The sequence below is a fragment of the Equus caballus genome, chromosome 3 (genome assembly GCF_041296265.1).
Source record: "Equus caballus isolate H_3958 breed thoroughbred chromosome 3, TB-T2T, whole genome shotgun sequence".
Lineage (NCBI taxonomy): Eukaryota > Metazoa > Chordata > Mammalia > Perissodactyla > Equidae > Equus > Equus caballus.
In genome coordinates, this window is record NC_091686.1 from 35430444 (window position 1) to 35453311 (window position 22868).

Here is a 22868-nt window from a genome sequence, read left to right on the forward strand (position 1 = left end):
CCCAGCCCAACATGAACTATTCCCGCTGAGAGGCCGCTCCACTGTTGAGCCGTTGTTTATCTTTTGTGTTTGACCACATGACCCTGTTTTCATCTGACACCCATTCATCCATCTGGCTGCCCAGCCATGTAACCACCCCCTGCCTGTCCCTCCATTTGTCCCTCTCCCCTCAGTCTGTTCTAGCCACACGGCCTCCTCATTGTTCCTCCTGCCTCAGGGTCTTTGCACATGCTGTCCCAGGTGCCTGGAAGGCTCTGTCCTCCACTATCCACCCAGCTCCCTCCCTCACCCTCCACTAAATGCCCCCTCCTTGCAGTCCTGGTGCACATCTCCACAGACCCTAGAGTCATGGTTGGCTGGCTGCCTTCCCTCCCACCGGGGCGTTGGCTACACAAAGGACTTGCCCTCTTTGCTCACAGCTAGATCCTCGAGCCCCACAGTACCCAGCACACAGTAGGTACTCAAAAACTGGCTGTCAAGTGGATGAGCAAATTTGGCCAATAATAATGGGACTGATTTGGGCAGCTCTGTCTTAGCGTGCTGGGTTTGGTGGCCACTAATCCAGTCTGGCAACTAGTTTGTGGCCTTAACTAGTAGGAATTGGTCCTGACTGGTCAGCACTGTTCCCCGGGGGATGGGGGAGCCCCCGAGTCCAGGGAGGTCGAGAGGGAGGCCCAATCAGAGCCAGCAGGCAGCGACTCGGGCTCCTGGGCACCCGCCACGGAGGGGCGCGGCTTGTCCGTACCTTCAGGAAGGGGATGACAAAAGGTCGCAGCGGGAAGTTGGTGGCCTCCTGGAGCTTGGAGTGAAACTCCTCAATGGTCAGCGTGGAGTTCTGAGGGGAGAAAAGGCACGGAGTATCAGCTGAGCCCTGTCCACCCAGCCCAGGGGGCAGGAGGCCCGAGCGCTGGCACAGCCCGGCGCCCCCAGCCTCACTCACCCGAGGGACACGACACCCAACTCACCACGAGCCCCAGCACCAGCGTGCGCACGCGCTCCCCGATCTCCGGCGAGATGTCGTTGCCAAACTGCTGCAGGGTGGTGAGGAACCGCTTCAGCTTGCTCAGCTGCCGCGCCCCGCAGGCGGGGGGCAGGTGCTGCGTGGACAGCGAGGCCGTGGATGAGGTGGCCGGGCCATTGCTGAAACCGTTGGGCGTGGACGGGGTGCCGTTGACGGCCGTCGGTGAGTGTGTGCTGCCGTTCATCACTGTGTGGGGAGAAGGGGCGTGAGGATGGCGGGGAGCGGCCACGGGGTCACCGACACCCTTGACAGGTGTGCCCACTGGGGTCTGGAGAGGCACAGCTGTGCCCAGGTCCCCAGCGGGGGGGAGGTGGCACAGTCCCTTTGGCCTTACTCTGGCACACCCAGGGGGACGCCCCGGCCAGCCTGGCAGGTGCCAACTTCCCGGCCGGGCTGCTCGGTGTCCACTGTGAACAGGCAGAGGGGCTTCTCCACCACCAGGCAGGAGAGGCCGCTTGTCCCCCCTGGAAGGCCAGTGACCCCCACCTCTGTCAGGATGGCCGTGAGCAGTGCCCAAGTCCCACAGAGGTGCTATTGCCCGCAAGAGAGCCCCGGTGCCCAGGCAGATGGGGCTCAGCATGAGGCAGAGGGATCAGACACCCCTGGACAAGGGGGCTGGACCCTGGCAGGGAGGCCCTGGGCCAGCTACTCTCTGGGGCTGCAGGGCACAAACGTGCGTGCACACAGGCCCCAGGCTGTGTGTGGAGGACAAGCAGGTGGCCTAAGGGACTCGTGGTGAACATGCTGCAGGGGCCCCAGGGGCAGCACTGTTGGTCACTGAGGTCGTGCCACTGGGGTCAGCATCCCAGGGCTGGCAGACTCCTGGACCCTGTGAAATGGTCCTAGGGCAGGATGTTGCTCCTCAGCCTCGGTGATGGAGGGAAAGGATGAGCCTCCACACTGGAGGCTGGGGGAGCCCTCCTGAGCCCAGTCACCTGAGCCCCAGCCTCCAGAGTCTGCAGAGAGGTCAGAGGTTGTGGGCTCCCAGGGCCCCTGGTAATGGTGGAGGGGGCTCTGGACAGGGGAAGGGGGACTGGATGCCTCTGGGAGGCCAGAAGCACATCTGCTAACCCCAGTGGCCAGTCACGTCTCGCCCCCTTGACAGGCCGCACAGGTCCCCGGTCCAAGTCGCTCATGTGCGCACACTCAGCACCTGGCACCCTCTCGCTCGCACCCTCCTCCTGTATGTGTTTGCACTCCCTACATGACTGGTCCGAACCTGTTCCCTTGCACACGCTCTCCATTCTCCAACTCCATGCCTCCCTCAGCACCGTCACACCCACACTCGCACACATGCCTACACACACAAGTACACACACACAGACACATGCATTTGTAGGTGCAGACACATACATGCACGCTCTCACACAGGTCTATATGCACGTGCACACACAAGTGCACACATGTAAGCATGCAGTCCCACACACATGTGCACATGCACACCCCCATAAACGCACACTTGCATGCACACACACATGCACGCTTGTGCACATGCACGCCTGCACGTACGCACGCACACCTCTCCCACTCCCTCAGCGGTGGTCCACGAGGCCCGTGCCTTCCCCCTGCCTTGGCCCGCAGGGTCTGTGCACAGCGCCTATGCTCTCACACTTCGCTCAAACTGTGTGGTCTGGGGCTGAGGGCAGCTCAGAGCCGCCACTCCCTTAGGGCGGAATTCCTCCAAGGCTCCAGCCTCTCCTCTGACCTGTGGCCGAGGCCTGGAGGCCTGTGTGTGCAGCAATGGGGGGGCAGGAGCCTCCTTTCTCCGGGATGGGGACACTGCCAGGCTCGGCTCTGTGACACGGCTCCTCCTGAGCAGGCTCAGACGTTTGATGTTTGCTGCCTGCTGCTTACTCTGCTTGCTTTGGATGGTGGGGTGCCAGTTTGTCTCCCAGACCATGCATGCCCTGGCCATCCTGACCTGGGCCTGGGGGGTGACCTACTGACTGTCTTGGACTCACGGAGCCTGGAAGGGCAGGAGCACATGAGGTGGGGGGCCCACGTGCTGGTCCCTCCTTCCTGGGCCTCAGCGCTCCCACCCTGTGTCTCTCCTATGTCCCAGTCATCCCCTCCACCCACCCTTGCAGGTCCAGGGGACACAGCTCCCACTGTCACCAGCCCTGGGGGCTCCAAAACCAGCCCACCCCTCTGCACACACTGAGCCCTTCAGTAAACAACCTCTGTTAACCCTGAGCCTACCGTCTGGCCAGCTCTGCCTTCCCCAGACGCTGCCTGTACCCCAGCTTCGATGACTGGCTCATCCCCCTGACCGGCCTGCTGGTGACGCCTGCAAAGGCCCCTCCCTCACTCACTGAGCGTTGCCGCAGGCCAGGGGCTGGGCTGCTCATCCACAGGTAACGAGGCTCGCCATCATCACGCACAAGCCATACGGTTCCCAAGACTGCCACCTCAGGGTGACCCCAGCCCACAGTAGGCCCTCAGCAGCAGACACAGCCCTGCCCCTCGTGGGTGAGAGATAAGCCATACTGTTGGGAGTGGGTGTCCTGCCCGAGGCCCTGCCTCCGCTTGGTGTAGCCAGGACGTGCTGTGTGGTGAGACTGGGGGCCTGGCCTCAGTTTCTTCATCTGCGAATGGCTGTTGGCCGGAACCAGAAGAGGGGCTCCAGGGGCCAGAGGACGGGGTGCCCGGGCCCCTTCTGCTCTGTGCTTCCCCGGCTCATAGAAGCCACCAGGTTGTCCTTCCACCACCAGAAGGAGCCAGGAACACTCAGCCTGATTGGTTTTACGTGCTGGACGATTGCTCGTCAGCAACCAGCCCCTACTTAGCACAAGTATGGAAACGATTGATTGAAGGCCAAGGTTGGCCCCAAAACGCGAGCGATGTGCTGCCCCCTCCTGAGCAGGGCGGCTGCAGGAGCAGAGGCCAGCGCTGCTCCGGGCTGAGTCCTTCTCGCCAGGCCCCCCTCCCCCGGAGACACAGTGGGAGTGGAAACCTGTGTGGCCCCTGGGTCGGAAGCACCTTCTGGGCCCAGGAGTGACACCCGGCTCATAGTCCCGCGGGTGCAGTGCACCTCGCTCTGGCCTTCCCTGTTGCTCTGGATGGACAGTGAACGCCAGACGCAGGACATGAGGAGGCCCATCCCTCACCCTCTCCGAGGCGCCGTCCAGAGGACCCTCAGAGAGACCAGGAGACCCCCGGTGGTGCTACCTCCCTCTCACTGGTGAGCTGCAGATGACACCACGGCCGACGCCAGCACACACACAGCCTGGTCAAGACTGATGACAGCCACTGGCGGTCACTGCAGCCAGGCCAGGAGATGGCTCGCTGCCACGGGAGACCTCACCACAGCAGGGGCTCGCTGCTCTCTGGTGAGCGGGGCTGTCCTCTGGGGTCTGGCCTTCCAGAGGCTTCTAAGATGTGTGGCTGCCTGCGCCACCTGGCCCGTTCCTCCCCCGCACCGGCCCTGGCCCGGCCTGGGCATGGCCTCCCTGCGGCTCCCTTACCAGCTCGCCCTCGGCGCCTGGGTCCTCCCGGCAGCCTGCTCGCCCGCGCTTGCCCGCGCTCCCTCCCGCGGCTGCAGGGCGGTCTCAGCAGCTCGCTAAAGGAGCGCCGAAAATAACCCCGCCACAAGTGCTTCCACCCCACAACAGGTGTGTTACTAAGTTAGAGCACACGTGTCCCCAGCTGAGGTTTGGGGGCGCACGCCAGCACCCCCGCGGCTCCCCCAGCCCCAGGGCCCGGGCAGGGGTCGGGCTGGGACAAGGAACCCCGCAAACAGCCCCTTTCCCTGGTGCAGAGGTGGCTCTCGGGCACCAGGAAACACTGTCAACACGAGTCACACAGCCCTGACAGCGCCACATCTCCGTGGACGCTCCGGGCACCACAGCAAGGCCAGGCGCATCCCAGAACAATGGCAAGGAGGGCGACAGCCTCACAGGACATAAATAACGCCCAACTGTCACGTCACCCTCCCCAGAGCCGCGAGCTACGCGGCGGCCACACCTGCGTTGTGCATCCCGCCTGGCTTAGAGTCGGGGCCTGTCCTGACAGCCGAGCCCGGCCGTTCTCGCTGGCCAACAGATACTCTGAGCATCGCCCCATGAGAGCTTCCCGTTACGGATACCAGCTGTGCCGCAAGCACCTTGACGGAAACGTCCACTAGTGACCGATGCCTGCCTCGTGCCCCGTGTGCGTCAGCCCTCCCGCCAACGTGACCAGCAGCATCTCGTGGCTCCTTGTAATCACCCAGGTGTCAGGAGGATGTCCATTTTACAGATGGGGAAACTGAGGCACAGGTGTGGGACTTGCCCAAGGTCACCCTGCCAGGAAGAACAGGAGCTGGGACTCGACCCAGGTCTGCCCTCAAGGCGGCTGAGTTACGGACTTGTCATTGACATGGACCTTCTTGCAACTCTGGGAGCTGCCTTATTTACCCTGCTTTGCGGTTGGGGAAAAGGAAGCTCAGAGAGGCTGTCCACCTGCCCAAGGTCACACAGCTCGTGAGGGGCAGGGCTGGGGTGTGAACTCGGGGACGCTGTCTGCTCTGCTCTCCTGCGCCTGCCCCTAGGACCCCTCTTCTCTCCAAGGGAGGCAGGACTGACTGACACTGCAGATGCACAGTGGGGTGCCTTCCCTGGGCAGAGGGTGCTGGGTGAGGACCTCCCAGGAGCCCTGCAGTTTTTGTTATTTTACTTACAAAGACAGACCATAGACCATTTTAAGCAGCCATGAAAACGGCCGTGGGGCAGAGACATCACAGGTCCGTCCTCTCGATCTGTAAGCAAAATAAGAAAAACACGCCATCAGGACAGGCCCGCGGGGTGGCTGCGGGCCCCTCCCCCCGCCTCTTGACAGCAGTTTGGGGTCACCGCCTCGGGCCCGTCCATTCTCTTTTTGGGCCTCAGTTTCCTCCTCCGTGAAGGGATGGGGTTGGATCCGGGGGTCTCTTAGGGCCATTTCTGCAGGAACGTCTAGGACTCCACAAGAACTTCTGTTCTCCATCGGCAAGGGCGGGACACCCTGGTTCTTAAGAAGCTCTCTTCCTGGAAGGTGCCTGGTGACCCCACTCGGCACTGTCCTCAAGGGACCCAGAGCCCAGGCGCACAGGGCTTGAAGTCTCCATCAACAGACAGGCCAACAGCGGTTCTAAAATGAGGTCCAGGACGGAGCTGCCGTGAAGGGGGGAAGCACCAAACGGGGAGAGACGTTTGATTTGACGGAGCTGGAGTCAGTGGGCAGAGGCCGCAAGGAGACAGGCTGGATGGCTGCGAGCAGAGTGAGCCCCCTGTCGTGACCGTAGCTGAGGGCGGGATGGAGCATCGGCTCTTTGGGGGTCCTCCCAGCAGCAGGGCAGCTCCTCACGCTCCTTCCAGAGTCCCTCCGCCCTCCTGCCTGCTGCCTGGCCACAGTAGACCTTCAGGTCCAGATGGAATCTGCCCGGGGCGGTCACTGGGGAAACTCCCACAGCCCTCCAGGCGTGGTTCACGGCCAGCCTCTGGTCAGCTTGGCTCGCAGGCAGTCCCGGGAAGGCTCCGGGCAGGAGCCTCGGCTGAGCAGAGGCTCTGGCCACTGCGGGTGCTGCCAGCCAGGTGCACGGACGTGGTTAACCACCCCGCTTTCAGGGAATTCTGTGGGTCAGGGGACAAATCTGAGGCCACCTTGGAGGTGACCAGAGACTTAGACACTCGCAGCATCCCGAGAAACTGAAGGAGAGAGAGAACGCTGGTCTCTCTAACCTCCACGCTCTCTCCATAAAGCCAGGACCTGGCTCCAGAGATGCGAGCCTGCGGGGCGGTGGGGGCGCAGGGGACCCGAGCCACACACAGGCCCACCACCGCACATCTGCTCACAGGCCTCATGAAAGCAGGCCGGCGGTGTGGGCTGACCCAGCCCCGCCCCGACCTTGAACATCTGGTTCCCAGACCAGTGCTTTCCGGAACATGGGCTTCTGGACCAAGAGGGAATGCAGGCTGGGGAGACCGCCCACGAGGGTCGGGGAACCCGCCTCAGAGCCCTGGCCAGACCAACAGGCAGTCTGCTGGGTTCTCCCCTCGGAACCGAACAGCACTGTAGGGGGTGGCGTTGTTTTAGGTGGGGCGCCTATGGTCTCGGTGCACTTGGGGGCTGCTGCTGGCCTGTCAGGAATAAGTCCTCCTCTCTCAGGGCTGGGCGTCTGCTGCCGACATGGAAACCATGCGGGAACCGCCCCTCTGCCCACGGAGGCCAGACGGAGCGGCCCCTGTGTGGTGGACGGAGACCCTGCCTGCGATTCAGCCCAGAGGTGAGGACTGTCTCTCCCCGAAAAGGCAGAAGGGCCCGGCCACCGTCGCCACGGGAGAACCACTGAGGATACGGGAGCCCCGCGGTTCTAGGCTCTATGCTGGCACACAGGCAGGCCGGGCCCATTCCTGTGTCCACTGCACGTGGGGACCCAGGCTCATCTGGGCCCTGGCAGGAGGGGGGCTGGAGAAGGTGCAGGAAGGAGTGTTTGGCCATGAAGCTCCTACTGTGTGCTGGGATGTCCCTGCTTACAGGCAGTGCACCTGGGAGCAGGTGGTGTCACACCATTTACCAAACGGAGACTGGGATGGGTCAGAGACTGGCCTGAAGCCACCATTCTACAAACAAGGGGCCAAGCCTGGCCTTGAACTTGGGCCACCTGACCCCACAGCCCAGGCCTCAGATGGAGGCTGGGTCACGCCCAAGCCCGACAGAGTCAGCAGCCAGGCCTTGGATGGCAGGACCAGCATCCTTCATGTCCAGGGATGAAGGGAGCCAGACCAGGCCCTGCGGTCCACCCTGGGCTCCGGGTGGCTGGAAGGGGACCCGAGGAAGCAGCTCTTACTTCTTGGCCCAGTGGGGACCAGGGGCCACCAGGCCCAGGAGTTTGAGGCCCCTCCCCCAGAGGGGGGCTTCGCTTGGGGGGCCCCCGGGTGTGGGGCTTCTGCCTCTGAACATGGGGTTACGATGGCACATGGATCCTTTCCCCGCCCTCCAGAAATGCTTGGGAGGCACTGCTAGGCCTTGGTTTTGGGGGCCAAGGGACACTGTTCCCGACACTGGTCCAAGGCTGGGGCCTCCTTCTTGACTGCTCAAGACCCAAAGCCGCTGAGTTGCCAACTTCTCTGACTCAAAGGAATGGGGCTCCCGTGGTGGCTGTGCCCTCCGGACCCCAGCCAGGGCTGCTGTGTGCACAGAGACGCCCAACCTGGGTCTGCCCAGGGCCAGCGAGACACCACCTGAGGGTCCTGTCTGCCATGTCACCGCCAGCCAAAGCCCCTGCTGACCCCAGTTCCTGGCCAACCCTCACACGGTGCTGAGGTCCAGCTGCAGAGGCCCTGGTATCAGAGCCGAGAGCTCCCAAGGCCAGAGCTGCCTCCGATGGGCCCTCTTGAAGGGTGCAGGCCTGATGGAACTCACCCACACTCAAGTAACCTGCTGTGTGACCTTGGGGAAGTCCCTATCCCTCTCTGAGCTCCAAGTATAAAAGCTCACTTTGATGGAAGGCTCACAATGTGCCGGCCACTGAGTAAGAACTCCTATTAACTCACTTGTCTCACGGCAGCTCCGTGAGGCAGGTACTACGGCTGACCCCGCTTTACGGATGATGAATACCAGGCCCAGAGAGGTCAAGTAGCTTGTCCGAGGCCACCCACCTACAAAGTAGAAGAGCTGGGATTTGAAGCTCAAAGTGTGGGCTCTGAGCCATGATGAGGGGCCCCCTCCGAAGGGCCCAACAGTGGGCATTTAGGGGCTCAGGGCGGAGGGACTGCAGCACTGGCTCGATTCACGATCAGGTTCAGAGGCTCAGACAGCTGGAGGGGCTCCCCGAGGCGCCTCTCCGCTCTGCCCGATTCAGTGCCCTGGCCCAGGGGTTACTCACTTGTGTGGGGCGTGAAGGAGGGGTGCCGTGGGGCCCCCTGGGATGCGGCGGGCGGCGGGGGCGGCATGCTGGGGGGCGTGGACCGGGGCTGCGTCTTCACCTCGGCGGGGGAGTCGGGCATCGCTGCGGCCTTCTCCTTCCTGTCTGCTGCAACTGGAGGTGCAGAGGGGAGAAAAAGAGAGAGGTGAAGCAGCTGGAGGGCCGAGGGGGCCAGTGGCCACCCCAGCCCCAGCTGGTCCCCAGCCAAGGGCCCCCAGCAGCTGGGTTTGGGCCTGTGCCCACAGAGCCAGCCCCAGTCCCAGGGCGCAGCCTTCCAGATCAGATCAGCCCCAGGTGTGCTCACAGGTGGCCAACATCCCACCCACCTGGGACCAGAGGGCGGGCTCCGGTCAGCCCATTTCGGGTGGGCCAGAGGGTGTAGCTGTGAGGACCTGGGCTGGCCAGAAGGGGCCCGGGGCCTCCCTGGGGGAGAGGTCTGGGGGGCTTGAGTTTCCTCTCTTGCTGACTAGGGAGTTGGGCGGCACCCCCCAGGCAGGGGTCGAGGGCTCTGCCTGCATTGGCAGCTCCCGAGGGCGTGTTCAGACACAGGTGCAGCCTCCGCACCCCACTTCCGGTTCAGCAGGTCCGGGTGGGCCCGAGAATTGGCGTTTCTAACAGGGTCTCTAACAGGTGAGGTTGCAGCAGCAGGCTGGGGGCCCACTCGGAGGAACCATGGTTCTTGGCGCCCTGCCAGCTCTCCGAGGCTGACGGGCTGGTCTCGGGGTCTTCCCAGGAGAGACTTGAGGCAGGCCCTCTGGGGCAGCGGGGCCTCGGTTAGCCATCTCCTGGCCCAGGTGATGCCTTCGAGCAGCCAGGCCGAGGACACGGTCAACGGCAGGCTGTTCTGGGCCTGGCCGCTCAAAGTGTGGTCCACAGTCCAGCGGGTCGGCCCCCGGACACTGGTCGAGTCCCATGGGGTCTGCCGCTCTGCTAAGGGTCAGGTGTGCGGAGAGGGAGTAGAGACGGCCAGAAGAGACCAAGGCCGGGGAGGCCCTGAGCCCTGGCCCCCAGCAAGCAGGATCCTGAGGAAAAGGCCCTGGCGCATCTGACCGGCTGCACAAGCCCTGGGCCACAGCTGCCGGGCACTCTTCACAGGTGGAGAGGCGAGCCCCTGGCCCCCTCTGTCTTGACTCAGGGTCAGTCAGCGCCTGGGCAGGCGGCAAAGACCTGGGAGCGGCAGCTAGGGTTTTGGGTGGCCCAGCTGCTCGGGGTGGTCGGGTGGGCATCCTGTACCTGTTCCCAACAGAGGCCCAGCCCACGCTGCCCCCAGCTTGTCCTGCTGACACCGACAGGGCCTCACCCAACAAATGGCATTTGCGTATCTAGTGCCCCATGCTGTGCAAACTTCCCCTCCCGGCCCCCATCTCTTGGTCATAGTGGGGGTGCCCATCGTCTGGGGTGGGGCTCTGACAGCCTCTGCACTCCAGGGCCCGTGGGGTGAGAGCAGAGAAGCCCCCCAGGCCCCGTGGAAGGGGCGGGAGCCGGTAGTCAGCAGCCTCCCCGGCCGAGGCACCTGCTGTCCGCTCAGCTGCAGCCGCCGCCCGGCCCCCCCAGCCGCCCGGCCTGCCCGTCAGGAGGCTGATGGCCGGGCACACGTGTGCCGCAGCTGTGCGGGCCTGTCAACGCCGTGTCTGGCTGCAGGGCCGGCGGCCAGTCCCCGGTGACAACCAAAGAAGGCAAACGTGGCCGCCACCGTGGGCCCCGGGCCACCCCTGTGGGGCGCAGGCCTGTCCTCGCCAGCCCTTCACCCGACCAGGACGCCCTGGGGCAGGCGGTCCCACACGCAGCCGGGGAGGGTGTCTCGGATGCCAGGCCAGGACGCCGAGGACACAGGCCTGTTCTGACTTTTCAAAGCCCTTCCACAGTGGGGCTTCGTTGGACAAGCAGAGAAGGAGAAACCCGCCAGGGATGGTGGAGGGTGCTGCCAGGGCCGGGCTGCAGCGCGTCTCACTCCGGCTCGTCTGGTGAGACCGGCGCCGTTGGGGAGGAGCGACCGCGGGCGACCGAGAGTGCCCAAGATATGGGCTGGTGGACACACTCCCCCCCGGACACACACACGCCCGCTGGTGCCTGGGACCTCCCCTGGCAGAGGAAGAGAGGCCACCACGCTGGCCTGGGGCCGCCCCTCACTCAGGGGACTGAAGGCTCGCTGCTGGCAGCTCTGCTCTGGGCACGCGACAGTCATCGCTCCTGCTATTCTCACAGGAACCCCGCGAAGGGATGCTGCGGCAGACCTGTTTTATGGGCACAGAGAGGGGCAGTGATCTGCCAAGGGCACACAGCGAGTGCGGGTGTGTCTCTGCAGGGGCACGTGGGTCTGCAGGGTTTCAAAGCCCCTGGTAGTCATCAACGTGCGCTCTCCTTCCCGAAGAGGCAGCAGTCATGGCATCGCAAGCCAGCAGGACGGAGGCTGCAGTGGGGAGGGGCTTCCCCACTGCTCTCCCAGGCCCCACATCCCATGCTGGGTTCTGGGCCACCACCAGGGCTGCACACAGTGGGACCACACGTGTGCAGTAGGGATCTCGTGAGTCTTCCTTTTTTTGTTGAGGAAGATTAGGCCTGAGCTAACTGCTGCCAATCCTCCTCTTTTTGCTGAGGAAGACTGGCCCTGAGCTAACCTCTGTGCCCATCTTCCTCTACTTTCTATGTGGGACGCCTACCACAGGATGGCTGCCAAGCAGTGCCGTGTCCGCACCCAGGATCCAAAACTGCGAACCCTGGGCCACAGAGAAGTGGAACGTGCGAACTTAACCGCTGCGCCACTGGGCTGGCCCATCGTGAGTCTTTCTTGAATCTTGTTTGAGTCCTGGCTTCATTGCCCTCTGGCTGTGTGACCTGGGGAAGTCACTTTGCCTCTCTGAGCCCACTACTCCTCTGTAAATGGAGCAACAGCAAGCCCCTTTCCAGTGTGCACACGCCAGTACACAGTCAAATTCGGAAAAGGTTTATGGAGCAACTCGTGGCTGGGCCCAGCTCTGCAGGCTGCCCCCACCCCAGAAAGCAGAAAATGACGAGACCTCTAGGAACAGCAGAGGCGGTGTGGAGATGGTGAGGAACAGCATCTGTGGTCAGGGAACAGAGCGCAAAGGCCTGGCAGAGGGCGCGCAGGGCCTCTGGTTGAGCAGGCCGCCTGCAGGGGAATCGGGAAGCGGGAAGCGGGGTCGGCCGGGCGGCTGGCGAGTGTGGACTGGCTGTGCTGCGAGGGCAGCAGGGAGCCAGCGAGGGCTCCGCCCGGCAGCAGAGCGGGTCTCTAGCGTGCACCGTCTCTCCACCTAGAACCCGTCAGCAGCTTCCCCGACAGGTGCTTCATTGGTCTCACCTGAGCTGGTCGCCCCTCCCACCCCTGCCGGCCCCACCACACCTGCCTCCTCCGCCTTCCTCCCACGCCCAGGGCGCCTGGGCTCTGAGCCGAGCACCCAGCCTGGAACACCCCTCTGTCCCTCCTGGGGACTCAGCTCCAAGCTCACTTCCTCAGGAAGTGCCCCCCACTAAAGCTGTTTCACACCCCCCCATTTAGTTCCTCCAGAAGGGACGTCACCCCACTCTGGGATCATCTTGCTCCCTGGCCCACCTGTTTGCAGGGGCTCGGTGCTGGATGGGGCCTTCAGAAGGCGGGCCACGCATTCGCTGGACGCGAGACAGGGACACGAGGTGGAGGTCACCACCAGGCAGCCCTCCCAGAGGAGCCGTCTGAAAGTCTCCCCACTCAGGGGCTGGAGGGGGCAGGTCCAGAGGGGTGTGGCTGCCCCAGCTCCAGGACGAGCAGACCTCGGGGCTGGGGGGGCACACACAGCGCATCCTGGGCGCTCACCCTCCTCGGGGCCGGCCGGGCGAGGACGGCAGGGCAGGTCAACCCACGGCGCAGGCCATGCAGGAGCTGGAGTCTGTCCCTCCCGGAACAAGTCGCTGTTCCTCTGAGCCCGGCTCCTCGCCTCTAAAGGGGGTGCACCGATCCCCCCCTCCCTGGGGGGCGGATGGATCAAAGGAGGCAGAGTGGGGACGAGGCCGGTGGGGGCTGGCACCCACCACAGTCCCGCCATTACGGCAGCAGCTATTAGCTATTATTATTAGCCTGTCCCTCCTCTGCACCCCAAGCCATGTGGGGGCCCTGACCAGCCCATGCTGGGGCCCAGCCTGTCCAGCGTGATGGCAAACAGCGTACAAGCCGCTACAGGGGCAGCCTTGCTCTCCGGGTGCTGGCTTCCTGCCCTGTCCCCTCTCAAGGCCCTGAGCCAGCTGGGGCTACTCCCTGGCCCCCAAGACCCACCATGATGCTCGGACCCTGGCGGCTCTCGCACGACCTCATTGCCCGGCTGGCAGCCAACACAGGGCCATCCAGGTGGGACCCCGCATGCACGCCAGGTGGGCAGGAGCTGCCGGGGTGCGGGGGGCTCGGGGAGGGGCCCCACGGCATATGCTGGGTGCTGGAGCCGGTGAGGGCACAGCTCCAGTGTCCCGCCAAGGCTGTGAGGGTGCCAGCCCAGCTGGCACAGCTCCCAGCAAAGTCCAGACCGCCACCCCGAAGACCTGGGCAGCTCTTTCCCCTCCCGCCGTCTCGGGTCCCCCCTGGTGTCCACTCCCGGTGTCCTCAGCCCCAGATGGAGGCGGCCCCACCTGGACATCCACACAGCTCCTCATGGGATCCTCATGCCCTCCCAGAAAAGCGTGTCAGGGCCTGTGTGTCCGGGCTCCCCAAGGTCACCCCGCCTGTGAGAGGCAGACCGGGCCTGACCCCGTCCACTCAGCCCCGAGCTCGAGCTGTCCCCTCTGCACCCACCCCAGGCCTCCGTTTCCCCCACCGCTGATTCTGGGGTCCTCTGGGGCTCTCAGCCCCACAGCACCTCCACCAAACGGTGGCGTCCCCTGGACAAGCCCCCTTTTAAGGGGCTCTGGTTCGGCGAGTCTTCGGTGGGGCCCAGGCAACTGGATGTGTGTCTTTTAAGTTTATTTTTTCTTATAAAATTAACATGTAACAGTAAGAATAACAGCTGCCCCCTCTAGTAGGGTCACCACATGCCCCAAGCGTTAACTTGCCCACACCTCGGGTCAGGAAAAGGAGAGTGACCCCAGGACATTTTTTTTTTCTTTTTTGCCAAGGAAGATTCGCCCTAAGCTAACATCTGTTGCCAATTTTCCTCTATTTTGTATGTGGGACGCTGCCAACAGCACGGCCCCGATGAGTGGTGGACGTCCACATGCAGGATCCAAACCTGCAAACCCGGGCTGCCAAAGTGGAGCATGTCAAGCTCACCCAGTACGCCACAGGCCTGGCCCCAAGACTGACTTTCATCAGGAATTCCACATGCCGCGTCCTGCTCGTGGGTTCACCGCAACTTCAGAGCAGCCCCAGGAGCCAGGGCCCTTTACGACTCCCGTTTCACAGAGGGAAACTGAGGCTCACAGAGGGCAAGTGACTTGCTCAGGGTCTCAGAGCCAGAAGCACAGAGCCCAGTGGCAGCAGCCTGAGCCTGGGGCCTCTGCATGGGGCCTCGAGCTCCTGGTGAACCAGGGTCGCCAGGGAGGTTAGAGAGTTCCGCAGCCGGCCCGGCCGGAGCTCCGTCCAGTGCTGTCTGCAAAGGCCGCGTGGCCAACCAGAACACGGAGGGCGGCTGCCTGGGGTTTGAGGTTGGGGTGGGTTCATTGCGCCGAGTCTCGGGTGACGCCCCGACTCTGGGGCAGGTGAGCACGAGGACCACCTGCCTGGCTGCACGGGGCCCTTTCCAGATCTCAGATGCCCCAGAAGAGGAAATGAGCCCCAGCCACCGGGTCCCTGGCCTCTGCAGCCCCGTCAGCAGCAGGCGGCAAAGCCAGTGTCCAGAGCAGCCCAGGCCCCCGATCGCTGTGGGCGTCCCGTTCTTCCCAAACAGCCTGTCAGGCCCAGCTTCGCAGGTGCGGAAACTGGCCGTAGCGAAACTCGGGTCCAAGTTCACACTCGCGGAAGAAAGCGCAGATCTGGAGAAGGGACACGGGGCCTTGTCACCCACACCGGGGTCCCCGCTGGTTCCCCTGGAGCCCTGCACGGTGTCTCAGCCAGAACAGCGGCCCGTGTGCTGAGGGCTGGTGGGGGACAAGTCTGGGGGTGCCGGGCCTCACGCCGTGGTCCTGGCTCGGCGGTGGGCAGAGGCGAGGGGCCTGCCGTGCAGGGAGCCCCACCATGCACAGAAGAGAACATTGCTTATCGAAGGGCCCAGCCAGCCAACTCACGCAACCTTCTACAACCCTCGGACGCAGACAGTGCTCTTCGCCACCTTACAGATGGGGAAACCGAGGCACAGAGAGGCTCAGCGGCTCACACAGCTGAGAAGGTGTCTGGGCGTGGAGCCAGGCGTCCGCTCCCTCAAGGCTGCTGCACAGAGCACCGTCATCTACTGCTCTTCTAGTTGTCCACCCCCCACCCCACAGGGGCTCTCTGTGTCCCTCCCCACCCTGCATCCTGGGGGCTGGGGGCACCGGCTGACGGCGGTGTAGCTGGTGTCTTGACGTGGGGTCTGAACGTGCAGGAGCCACGCGCGACGCCCTGGTGAGCGAGCCGAGCGGGCGAGCGGAGGCCTGCGCCCCCGCCAGCCGCTCCTGGGAGCCGGACTTCCTCCCCCAGCCCCGCCCTCGCCCGCGGCTCCCGCCCCTCGAGAACATTCCCAGACCCGGGAGGCGCTCCCCAGGGCCCGTGGGAGACCCTGAGTCTTTCCCAGACGGCATATCCAGTTCCCAGCTAAACGTCTCTAATCCGTCCACAGAGGAAGCAGCTCTCCAAGGCCGGGCGGAGCGGTGGGAAAGAACACGGAATGTACCGGAACGAGCCGCTCCATCCATCACTGTCCCTGTCCGCTTGTAGTTCCCAGCCCGCCCTGCCAGGCTGAGAACTGGCCACAGCCCAGCGCTCCCAGGCCTGGGGTTCTAGAACTCTCCAGGGGAGGAGGCCTGTCAGCATCAGCACGCCTCAGCTTCCCCTCAAATCCACGTTGCTGTGGGAACAGTGAGCCCCTGCTTTGATCTTTTGTGGTCTGATTATTTCTGCTGTTACCATCTGACCCTCACAAAAGCTGAGGGACATATGGAGGCAGGCAGGTAACAACAGGTCACCTGCCTCAGGCCCTTTGCACAGGTGCCGACAGGCCGACGGGTGCTGAGAGGTGACAAAGCTATGGTGGCCCTGACCTGACACTTCACACAAACCACCTCACCTTGTCCCCACAATAAACCTATGAGGTGGGCAGATGAGGAAACTGAGGCACAGGGAGGGAAGCTGGCCTTGACCTCAGGGGCCGGACAGCCACTCTCTCTGTGGGGTTTTGGGATGCACCCCTGTGTGGACACTGGGCAGGGCACTGCTCCCAGGGCCTGGCTGACCCGAGGTGGACACAGCCCCACCTCAACCCCTTTCTGGGAGCTGACCTGCAGGCAGGGGTTCCTGATGCCTGTGGGAGGCCAGGGGACCTGGAGGTTCCCGGCCCCCTCAAGTTCCCGGGATGATGGAGAGGCCGGCCTTGGGAGCAGCAAGTGCAGGAGCAGAAACCTCTGTGGGGCGGCTGTGCAGCGGGTCTCGGGGCGTGGGGCGGGGTCCTCCATCTGGGCAAGGGCACCGTGCCTCGGTTCCCCTCTGTAAAGGGTGGAGCCCAGGGACTCGGGGGGGCCTTTCGGACCCTGCCCGCAGCCCAGCTCCCACATCCGCAGGAAGGGATGAGGGGAGAGCACACACGCGCACAGGGTCGGCCACTGCCGGCTTGCGGCTCTGCCGGCGGGAGGACGAAAGCAAACCAGCCCTTAGATGGCGGTCCGAGGATCTCCCTTCATATCATCAACCGCTGCGTCTTCCTCGTAGGAAAAGCTCAGGCGAGCAAGAGGCAGGGGACCCCCTGCGAGGTCGTCCAGCCAGGACCATGCCCGCTGTGGCCTCCACAACCTGGCAAGAGGGACCAGCCCGTCCCCACTGTCCCTCGAGGGGCGAGGGCTCCACATGGTGGGGGAGGGGCAGAGCCAGGAGCTGGACCCCCGTCTCTGCATCCCCAGCTTCTGAATTTCCTGGGCCGGGCAGCAGGCCAATATTCTGAAACTGCTGCCAAGGTAAACCCGTGCACTTAGGTTTCTCGGGCAAGCCGGCCCCTCTAAGACTTATTTCCTAAGACCAGTAAGAGACAGTTCCCCTGCCCCTTGGCCAGTGCCCTGAGAGTGCCTGCAGGATCCTTTCTGATGGCCTGAGCCCTCTCTGCCCTCACCACTCATACTCTTCCCCTGGCATCTGCTCAGCTGCTCCTGCCTCAGGGCCTTTGCACTGGCTGTACCCTCTGCCCAGAATTCCTTCCGCAGATACCTGCACAGTCTGCTCGCATCCTCCGAGTCTTTGCCCAAATGTGACTTTCTTTCTCAGTGAAACCAAGTGCCTAGAACACTGCCAGTAGGTGCCCAAGAAATACTTGTTGATTATGACCAAGGGGACCCAGGGAGACGCAGTCCTTTGACAGCGGGATTGTGGCAGCTGCCCCAGCCCCACAGGCTCCCTTTCAGCGATGCAAGTGCTGACCCCTCTGCCTCAAAGTCTGCCTAGGGCCCTCGGCCGGAGGTTCCATGGGAACCTCCCCGCTGGGTGTCCTCTGGAGCCGCTGGCTGGGGTGGGGCGGCCAGCTCAGTGCCCCAACCTGCGGGAAGAGCCGGGTGCTGTGGGGAGGGCACACGCACCCGCCAGCGGCTTCCGCACACACAGCCCGGCTCAGGGTGGACTCTGCGGGGGGGGCGGGGGGCAGGCCCTCTGGGGGGGGCGTCCACCAGAAGCATTCCTCCATCCCGGCCTTCAGCATCGGGAACAGACCCCAGGGCTCCCACCGTCCTCACAGCACCCCCCAGGAAGACACTGCTCTCCCCACTTCACGGATGGGGACGCTGGTGCCCAAAGGCAGCGGGTGAGATGCCTGGCGGGCCCCTCTAGCACACAGAGTCCACCGTGGCTCCCTATCTCCTTCCCGTGGGGTCCAGACTCCGCCGTGTGGCATTCGGGGCTCCATGCAACCCTGCCCAAGTTGCCGGCACAGGCTCGTCCCCGTGGCCTCCAAGCCCCCATGGCTCCTGAGTGCTGCCACCTTCCACTGTGCGGCAAAGTCCTGGTCCAGGGGCGTCACTGCCCTGGAGAAAAGACGAGGACGGTAAGGGGCAGGGACACTGGGTGGGGCTCACGGACACCAATGCAGCGCAGGGTCCGGGTTGGCGACAGCCATGGGGACGTGTCCCTGAGCAGCAAGCAGCTCTGAGAGGGTCAGAGCAAGGCCCCTCGCATCACGGAGCAGCCCCCCCAAGCTCAGCGCGTACATGGCCCCTTTGCATCCAGGCGGAGAGTGGCCATCGTTCTGACTCAGGGGGACCCAGGCAGGTTTTCTGGCCTTGTAACCGCTGGGTGGGACCTTGAAAGCTGTGAGGCGCAGGGTGACGCTGGGGTGCAGGGCGCCTTACGTGGAAGCCCTTGGTGCCTGCGATGCGCCCCCGCCAGTCCAACCCCTGTCACCAGTGGTGGTAGATTTGCCTCCTTCGAGGCCACTGACCACTGTGTACCGGCCGCCATGTGGGGCCCAAGCAAAAGGGAGATGGCTGCCCCACCAGCTCAAAGGGCCCCATCCCCAGAGTGGCCGGAATGCGAGGCGTGGGGGCAGAGACCTCTCGGGGAGGAGGGGGCGTCTGCACCCCCAAACCTTCACTTACGTCATTCTCTCCGATTTCCCCTCCCCCCACAGGCCTTCCCAGGGGCCTGGCCTTAGGTGGCTGGGGGCTTCTCTCCCGGACCTGTGGTCCAGCCGCAGCTCCTGGATCCTGGGGGTCTCCAGTAAGCTGGGCGATCTCCCAGCTGAGCACAACTTCCCTGGGGTGTGGGGGATTCTTCTGGAGCCTCCCAAGGGAGAGGAAAAGTTAGGCGCAAACCCCTGGAAGCAGCCACATGTCAGGAGGGTCTGTGGCCAGCGATGGCTGGGGCGCCCAGGCTGAAGGTAAAGGGACTTGGGGGGCTGCCTGCGTTTGGGGCAAACCCAGGACACTGGGTGACCCCCTACATCCAGACGGGCAGTTTGACCTGGAGGCTGACCCCTCCCGTACCCTCTCCAAGGCCAACGTCAGAGGACCACGGTCGTTGATGCCTGACGCTCGGCAAAGCACTGAGAGTTTTCAGCGGGGATTGGCGGGGGGAGGCAGCCCTAATGAGTCCCAGGCGCTGGAACTTGAGTCGCTTCCCACATCTGGTTTATATCAAGGCCTCCGCCGCCCGATGAATAAGTAATCATATAAAAATACAAGGGTTAGTATTTTCTCTCCATTGGTCTGGGCGGGCCCCCACCCCCACAGTGCTCCAGCCACGTCCGTCCGGATCCTCCAGCCCGGCCCTTCCTGGTCCTCGGGGTCTGACCCCGGCAGGCTGTCCCTCTGGCCTGTTAACTCTGCCTGCCGCCACCCTTCCCAGCACACAGCGCTGAGCCACCCTGGTCCACCTGGCTCCAGGGATCCCGTGACCCCCTGGGCCTGTGGATGATGACACGAAGGTCATGGGTCACCACGGCAACAACACTGGCCTGGGAGTCAGGAAACCTGGGTTCCCACCCAGTCTGTGACCGACTAACTGCGAACTTGGGGAAATCACACTGGCACATCTCTGAGCCTCAGTTTACCCATCGGTAAAACAGGGCCCATAACTCCCGCTTCTCAGGGTGGGGACGGTCTTAGATAAGGAGCCCAAATGGGCTCTGTAAGCTGGACAGCACCGTGGCTCCTACTCATCCCCCACTGCCCGTCTCAGTCTCTCGGCTGGAACGTCCATGGCTTTTCTACCTTGGGCCTCACTGTTCCCCTCTGTGAAATGGGTTTGAGAACAGAGCCCACCCCACAGTCGCAGAAGGATGAACGCGCTCACCCACCAAAGCACCCAGCACGTGTGGGAGGTGACCTATGTTTGGAAAGCAGCGTCCTTCTAAAGATGCGTGGGGTGCCAAGGGGGCCTTGCAGGGGTCCCAGGAGGAAGCTTTGTCTTCGGCATGCCCTCTCGACTTTGATTCTAAACCGGCTCCCTTTGGCTGAGAGCTGTCTACGTGCCTGGGCTCTGAGACCCCTTCTCTCATTCTCTACTCTTCCAAAGCCATGAGGTGTTGGAGCCCTGAGTTATGGATGGGGAAAGTGAGGTACAGAGTGGCAATGCCATTTGCCCTGGGTCACACAGCCCTCATGCAGAAGATCTCATGTGTGTCCAGCCCTAAGGTGTATGTCCCCAGCTGTCGCAGGCAGAGCTTGTCCCTCACTGTGGACGTGCTCAGAGCCCACCCAGAGGGGTGACAGTGAGCCTCTGTCGAGGGTGAGGGGTCCACAAGAGAACCTCCCAGGGGCACAGTGAAGCCCCCTCACAGCCACGGAGGGGACATTTTGCAGTGGCCAGGCCGCCTGCCACCATGAGGAGGGGCTCATGATATCCCATCATGGTGAGAGGGAGCCGGTCTGCCTGGTGTGAACAGGATGAAGTCTACACAGAAGTCGAAATATAACAACGTGCACCTGAAATTTATATAACGTTGTAAACCAATGTGACCTCAAAAAGAATTCCTTAGCCACTTTCTCACAAGGGCCCAAACTGGAAGCCAGTCAAATGCCCATCAAGAGTTGAAAGGGCAAATGAGTGTGGAGATTCATATGGTGGAATCCTATACAGCAGAGAAAAAGGACAAATACAGCCACAGGCACCTACGTGGACGAATCTCACAAAGCTACGGCCGAGCGAAAGACGCAGACCCACGGAGCGCGTGCCCTGTGACTCCACTGATGCGAAGGGTAAACAGGCGAGCTGGGCCACGGTGTCAGAGACAGGTCGGAGGCTCCCCAGTGGGGGTGACCGGGAAGGTGCGGGGCCGGGGTGCAGGCCAGGTGACGTCGTTTGTCATCCGACACACTTTGTGCAAGTCCAAGCTGTACAATTTTCCGTGCGTGTGTGTTGTACTTCAAATACCCACCTACCAGCAAAAACGATGCAGGGGACACTCTAACGGTGTGGATAAGTGGCACACGAGTGAAAACCAAGAGGCAACAACAGACGCAAGTCCACCTTGTAAGTAAACAAATGCACAGAAAAGGACGAGAAACGAACTGTGACGGCGGTGCCTGGGCGGGAATCGGGTTGGAGCTGTTGTGCTCCTGCCTGTGTTGTCAGGAAGAGTGTGGGGTTCCGCTGGGCCACGGAGCCCAGAGCTCCCGCCAACCGCAGATGCCCCGACCCCTCGGACCCAAGCCCTGCTGACGGTCCCGGAGCCCGGTGTCCTCAGCTTCCTGGTGGTGAGCAAAGCGTTAAAAGGTGGGGGACGGGGAGCATGCACAGCGGCTGGAATGAAAACCTTCCGTGCTCTCCAAAGGGCCGCAAACGGGATCCAGATGTCGGGGCCGCTCGCCCTGCGGCTGGCGCACAAAGGAAGCACATTCCTCGCCCAGCTGCTGGGGCTGCACTGCCAAGAGCAGCTCCCTGAGAGAGGAGGGGGAGGCGCCTGGACATCTGGGCCGCCCGCCGTGGCGGGGTAGGGGGGTGCCAGGCTGGGGGAGGCGCAGTGGGAGGAAGGGGCACCCTCCTCTCCCAGCACCATTTCTAGTACTCTGGGAGTCCCCCCCATCCCCCATGCACACCTGCCAGCAAGGGAAGTGGTCCATCTGCACACTGGCACACCTAGCAGAGTGGGGATGGGTTGTGATAATGAATGTGGTGGTGTGGCTGCCCGGGTGGGTGGGCACGAGGGGGTGTGGGTAGGTGGATATACATAGAGAGATGAGTGGGTGAATGGGAGATGTATGGACAGGTGGGTGGATGGATGAATGGATATGTAGATGGGTAGATGGTGCGTGGAGAGATAGATGGATGGATAGATGAGTGAATGGATGGTTTGATAGATGGATGGATGGATGGGTAGAAGGATGGATGGATGGGTGGATGGCTGGCTGGATGGGTGGATGGGTGGATGGTGGATGGGTGGGTGGATGGTAGATGGATGGGTGGATGGGTGGATGGATGGATGAATGGGTGAGTGAGTGGATGGATGGATGGTGGATGGGTGGGTGGTGGATGGGTTGATGGTGGATGGGTGGATGGATGGATGGATGGATGGGTGGATGGATGGGTGGATGGGTGGATGGGTGGATGGATGGGTGAGTGAGTGGATGGATGGATGGTGGACGGATGGGTGGATGGATGGATGAATGGGTGAGTGAGTGGATGGATGGATGGTGGACGGTGGATGGGTGGGTGGATGGGTGGATGGACAGATGGGTGGATAGGTGGATGGGCAGATAAGTAGACATGTGATCAGTAGATGGATGGCACAGTGAACTAAGAGTGGTAGAGACAAGTCCCTTCCCGAGGCGCTCACAGGCAGTGGGGGCAGTGGACACAGGCTGCCATACAGAGTCATGTAGCAGTGGGAAAAGCCCAGCTTTGGGGTCGGGCAGGCCTGAGTTCAGCTCCTGGCCTCATCATTTGGGTGGCCTTAGGAAGCCTCCTCACTTCTCTGAGCCTCGGTTTCTTCCTTTGCACATGGAGGGGGAGGTTACGTGAGCACCTCTTAAGAGAACTCTCCACAGTCGCCTCACTCACACACACACCTGAATAGGACGTGATGGGGTCGGGGGCTGGGGACCCCAGGAAGGTGCCGCACTCGGCTGGGGGAAGTCAGTGGAGGCCTCTTGGAGGAAAGGACACCTACGCTGAGGCCTGGACAGGAGTCCAATAGTAGAGTTTGTCCCCTACGAGGGGCTGGGACAAGGCCCCGGGCAGGGGGATGGCACATGCAGAGCGTGGGGGGGTGTCTCCATGGGCATTTCTTACAAGGGAGGGGGCGTGACCCCAAGAAAGGTTGCCAAACACCCCTGGAATGTTTAAAGGACGACCTAATACACACATGGAATATGTCTAGAGAGAAACAGAAGCTGCCCCCGGGGAGAAGGGGCAAGCCTTCCTTCCGTACCAGCCCCCAC

At 62.8% G+C, this 22868-nt stretch overlaps 1 protein-coding gene across 4 annotated transcripts in view; it reads right to left on the reverse strand.

Moving 5' to 3' along the window:
• CBFA2T3 (CBFA2/RUNX1 partner transcriptional co-repressor 3) overlaps positions 1 to 22868 on the reverse strand; it is a 94386-nt gene that overhangs the window by 19256 nt on the left and 52262 nt on the right. For 2 of the 4 annotated variants that reach the window (XM_014738362.3, XM_014738364.3), the window contains exons 2-5: positions 8865 to 9017; positions 5679 to 5756; positions 966 to 1207; positions 746 to 835 (exon numbers count right to left, since the gene is read on the reverse strand). In XM_014738362.3, coding sequence (XP_014593848.3) covers positions 746 to 835; positions 966 to 1207; positions 5679 to 5756; positions 8865 to 8985 — 531 coding nt within the window. In that variant the 5' untranslated portion in view covers positions 8986 to 9017. The remainder of the gene's footprint in view (positions 1 to 745; positions 836 to 965; positions 1208 to 5678; positions 5757 to 8864; positions 9018 to 22868) is intronic. The other 2 variants (XM_023637502.2, XM_070262161.1) reach the window with 1 other exon arrangement.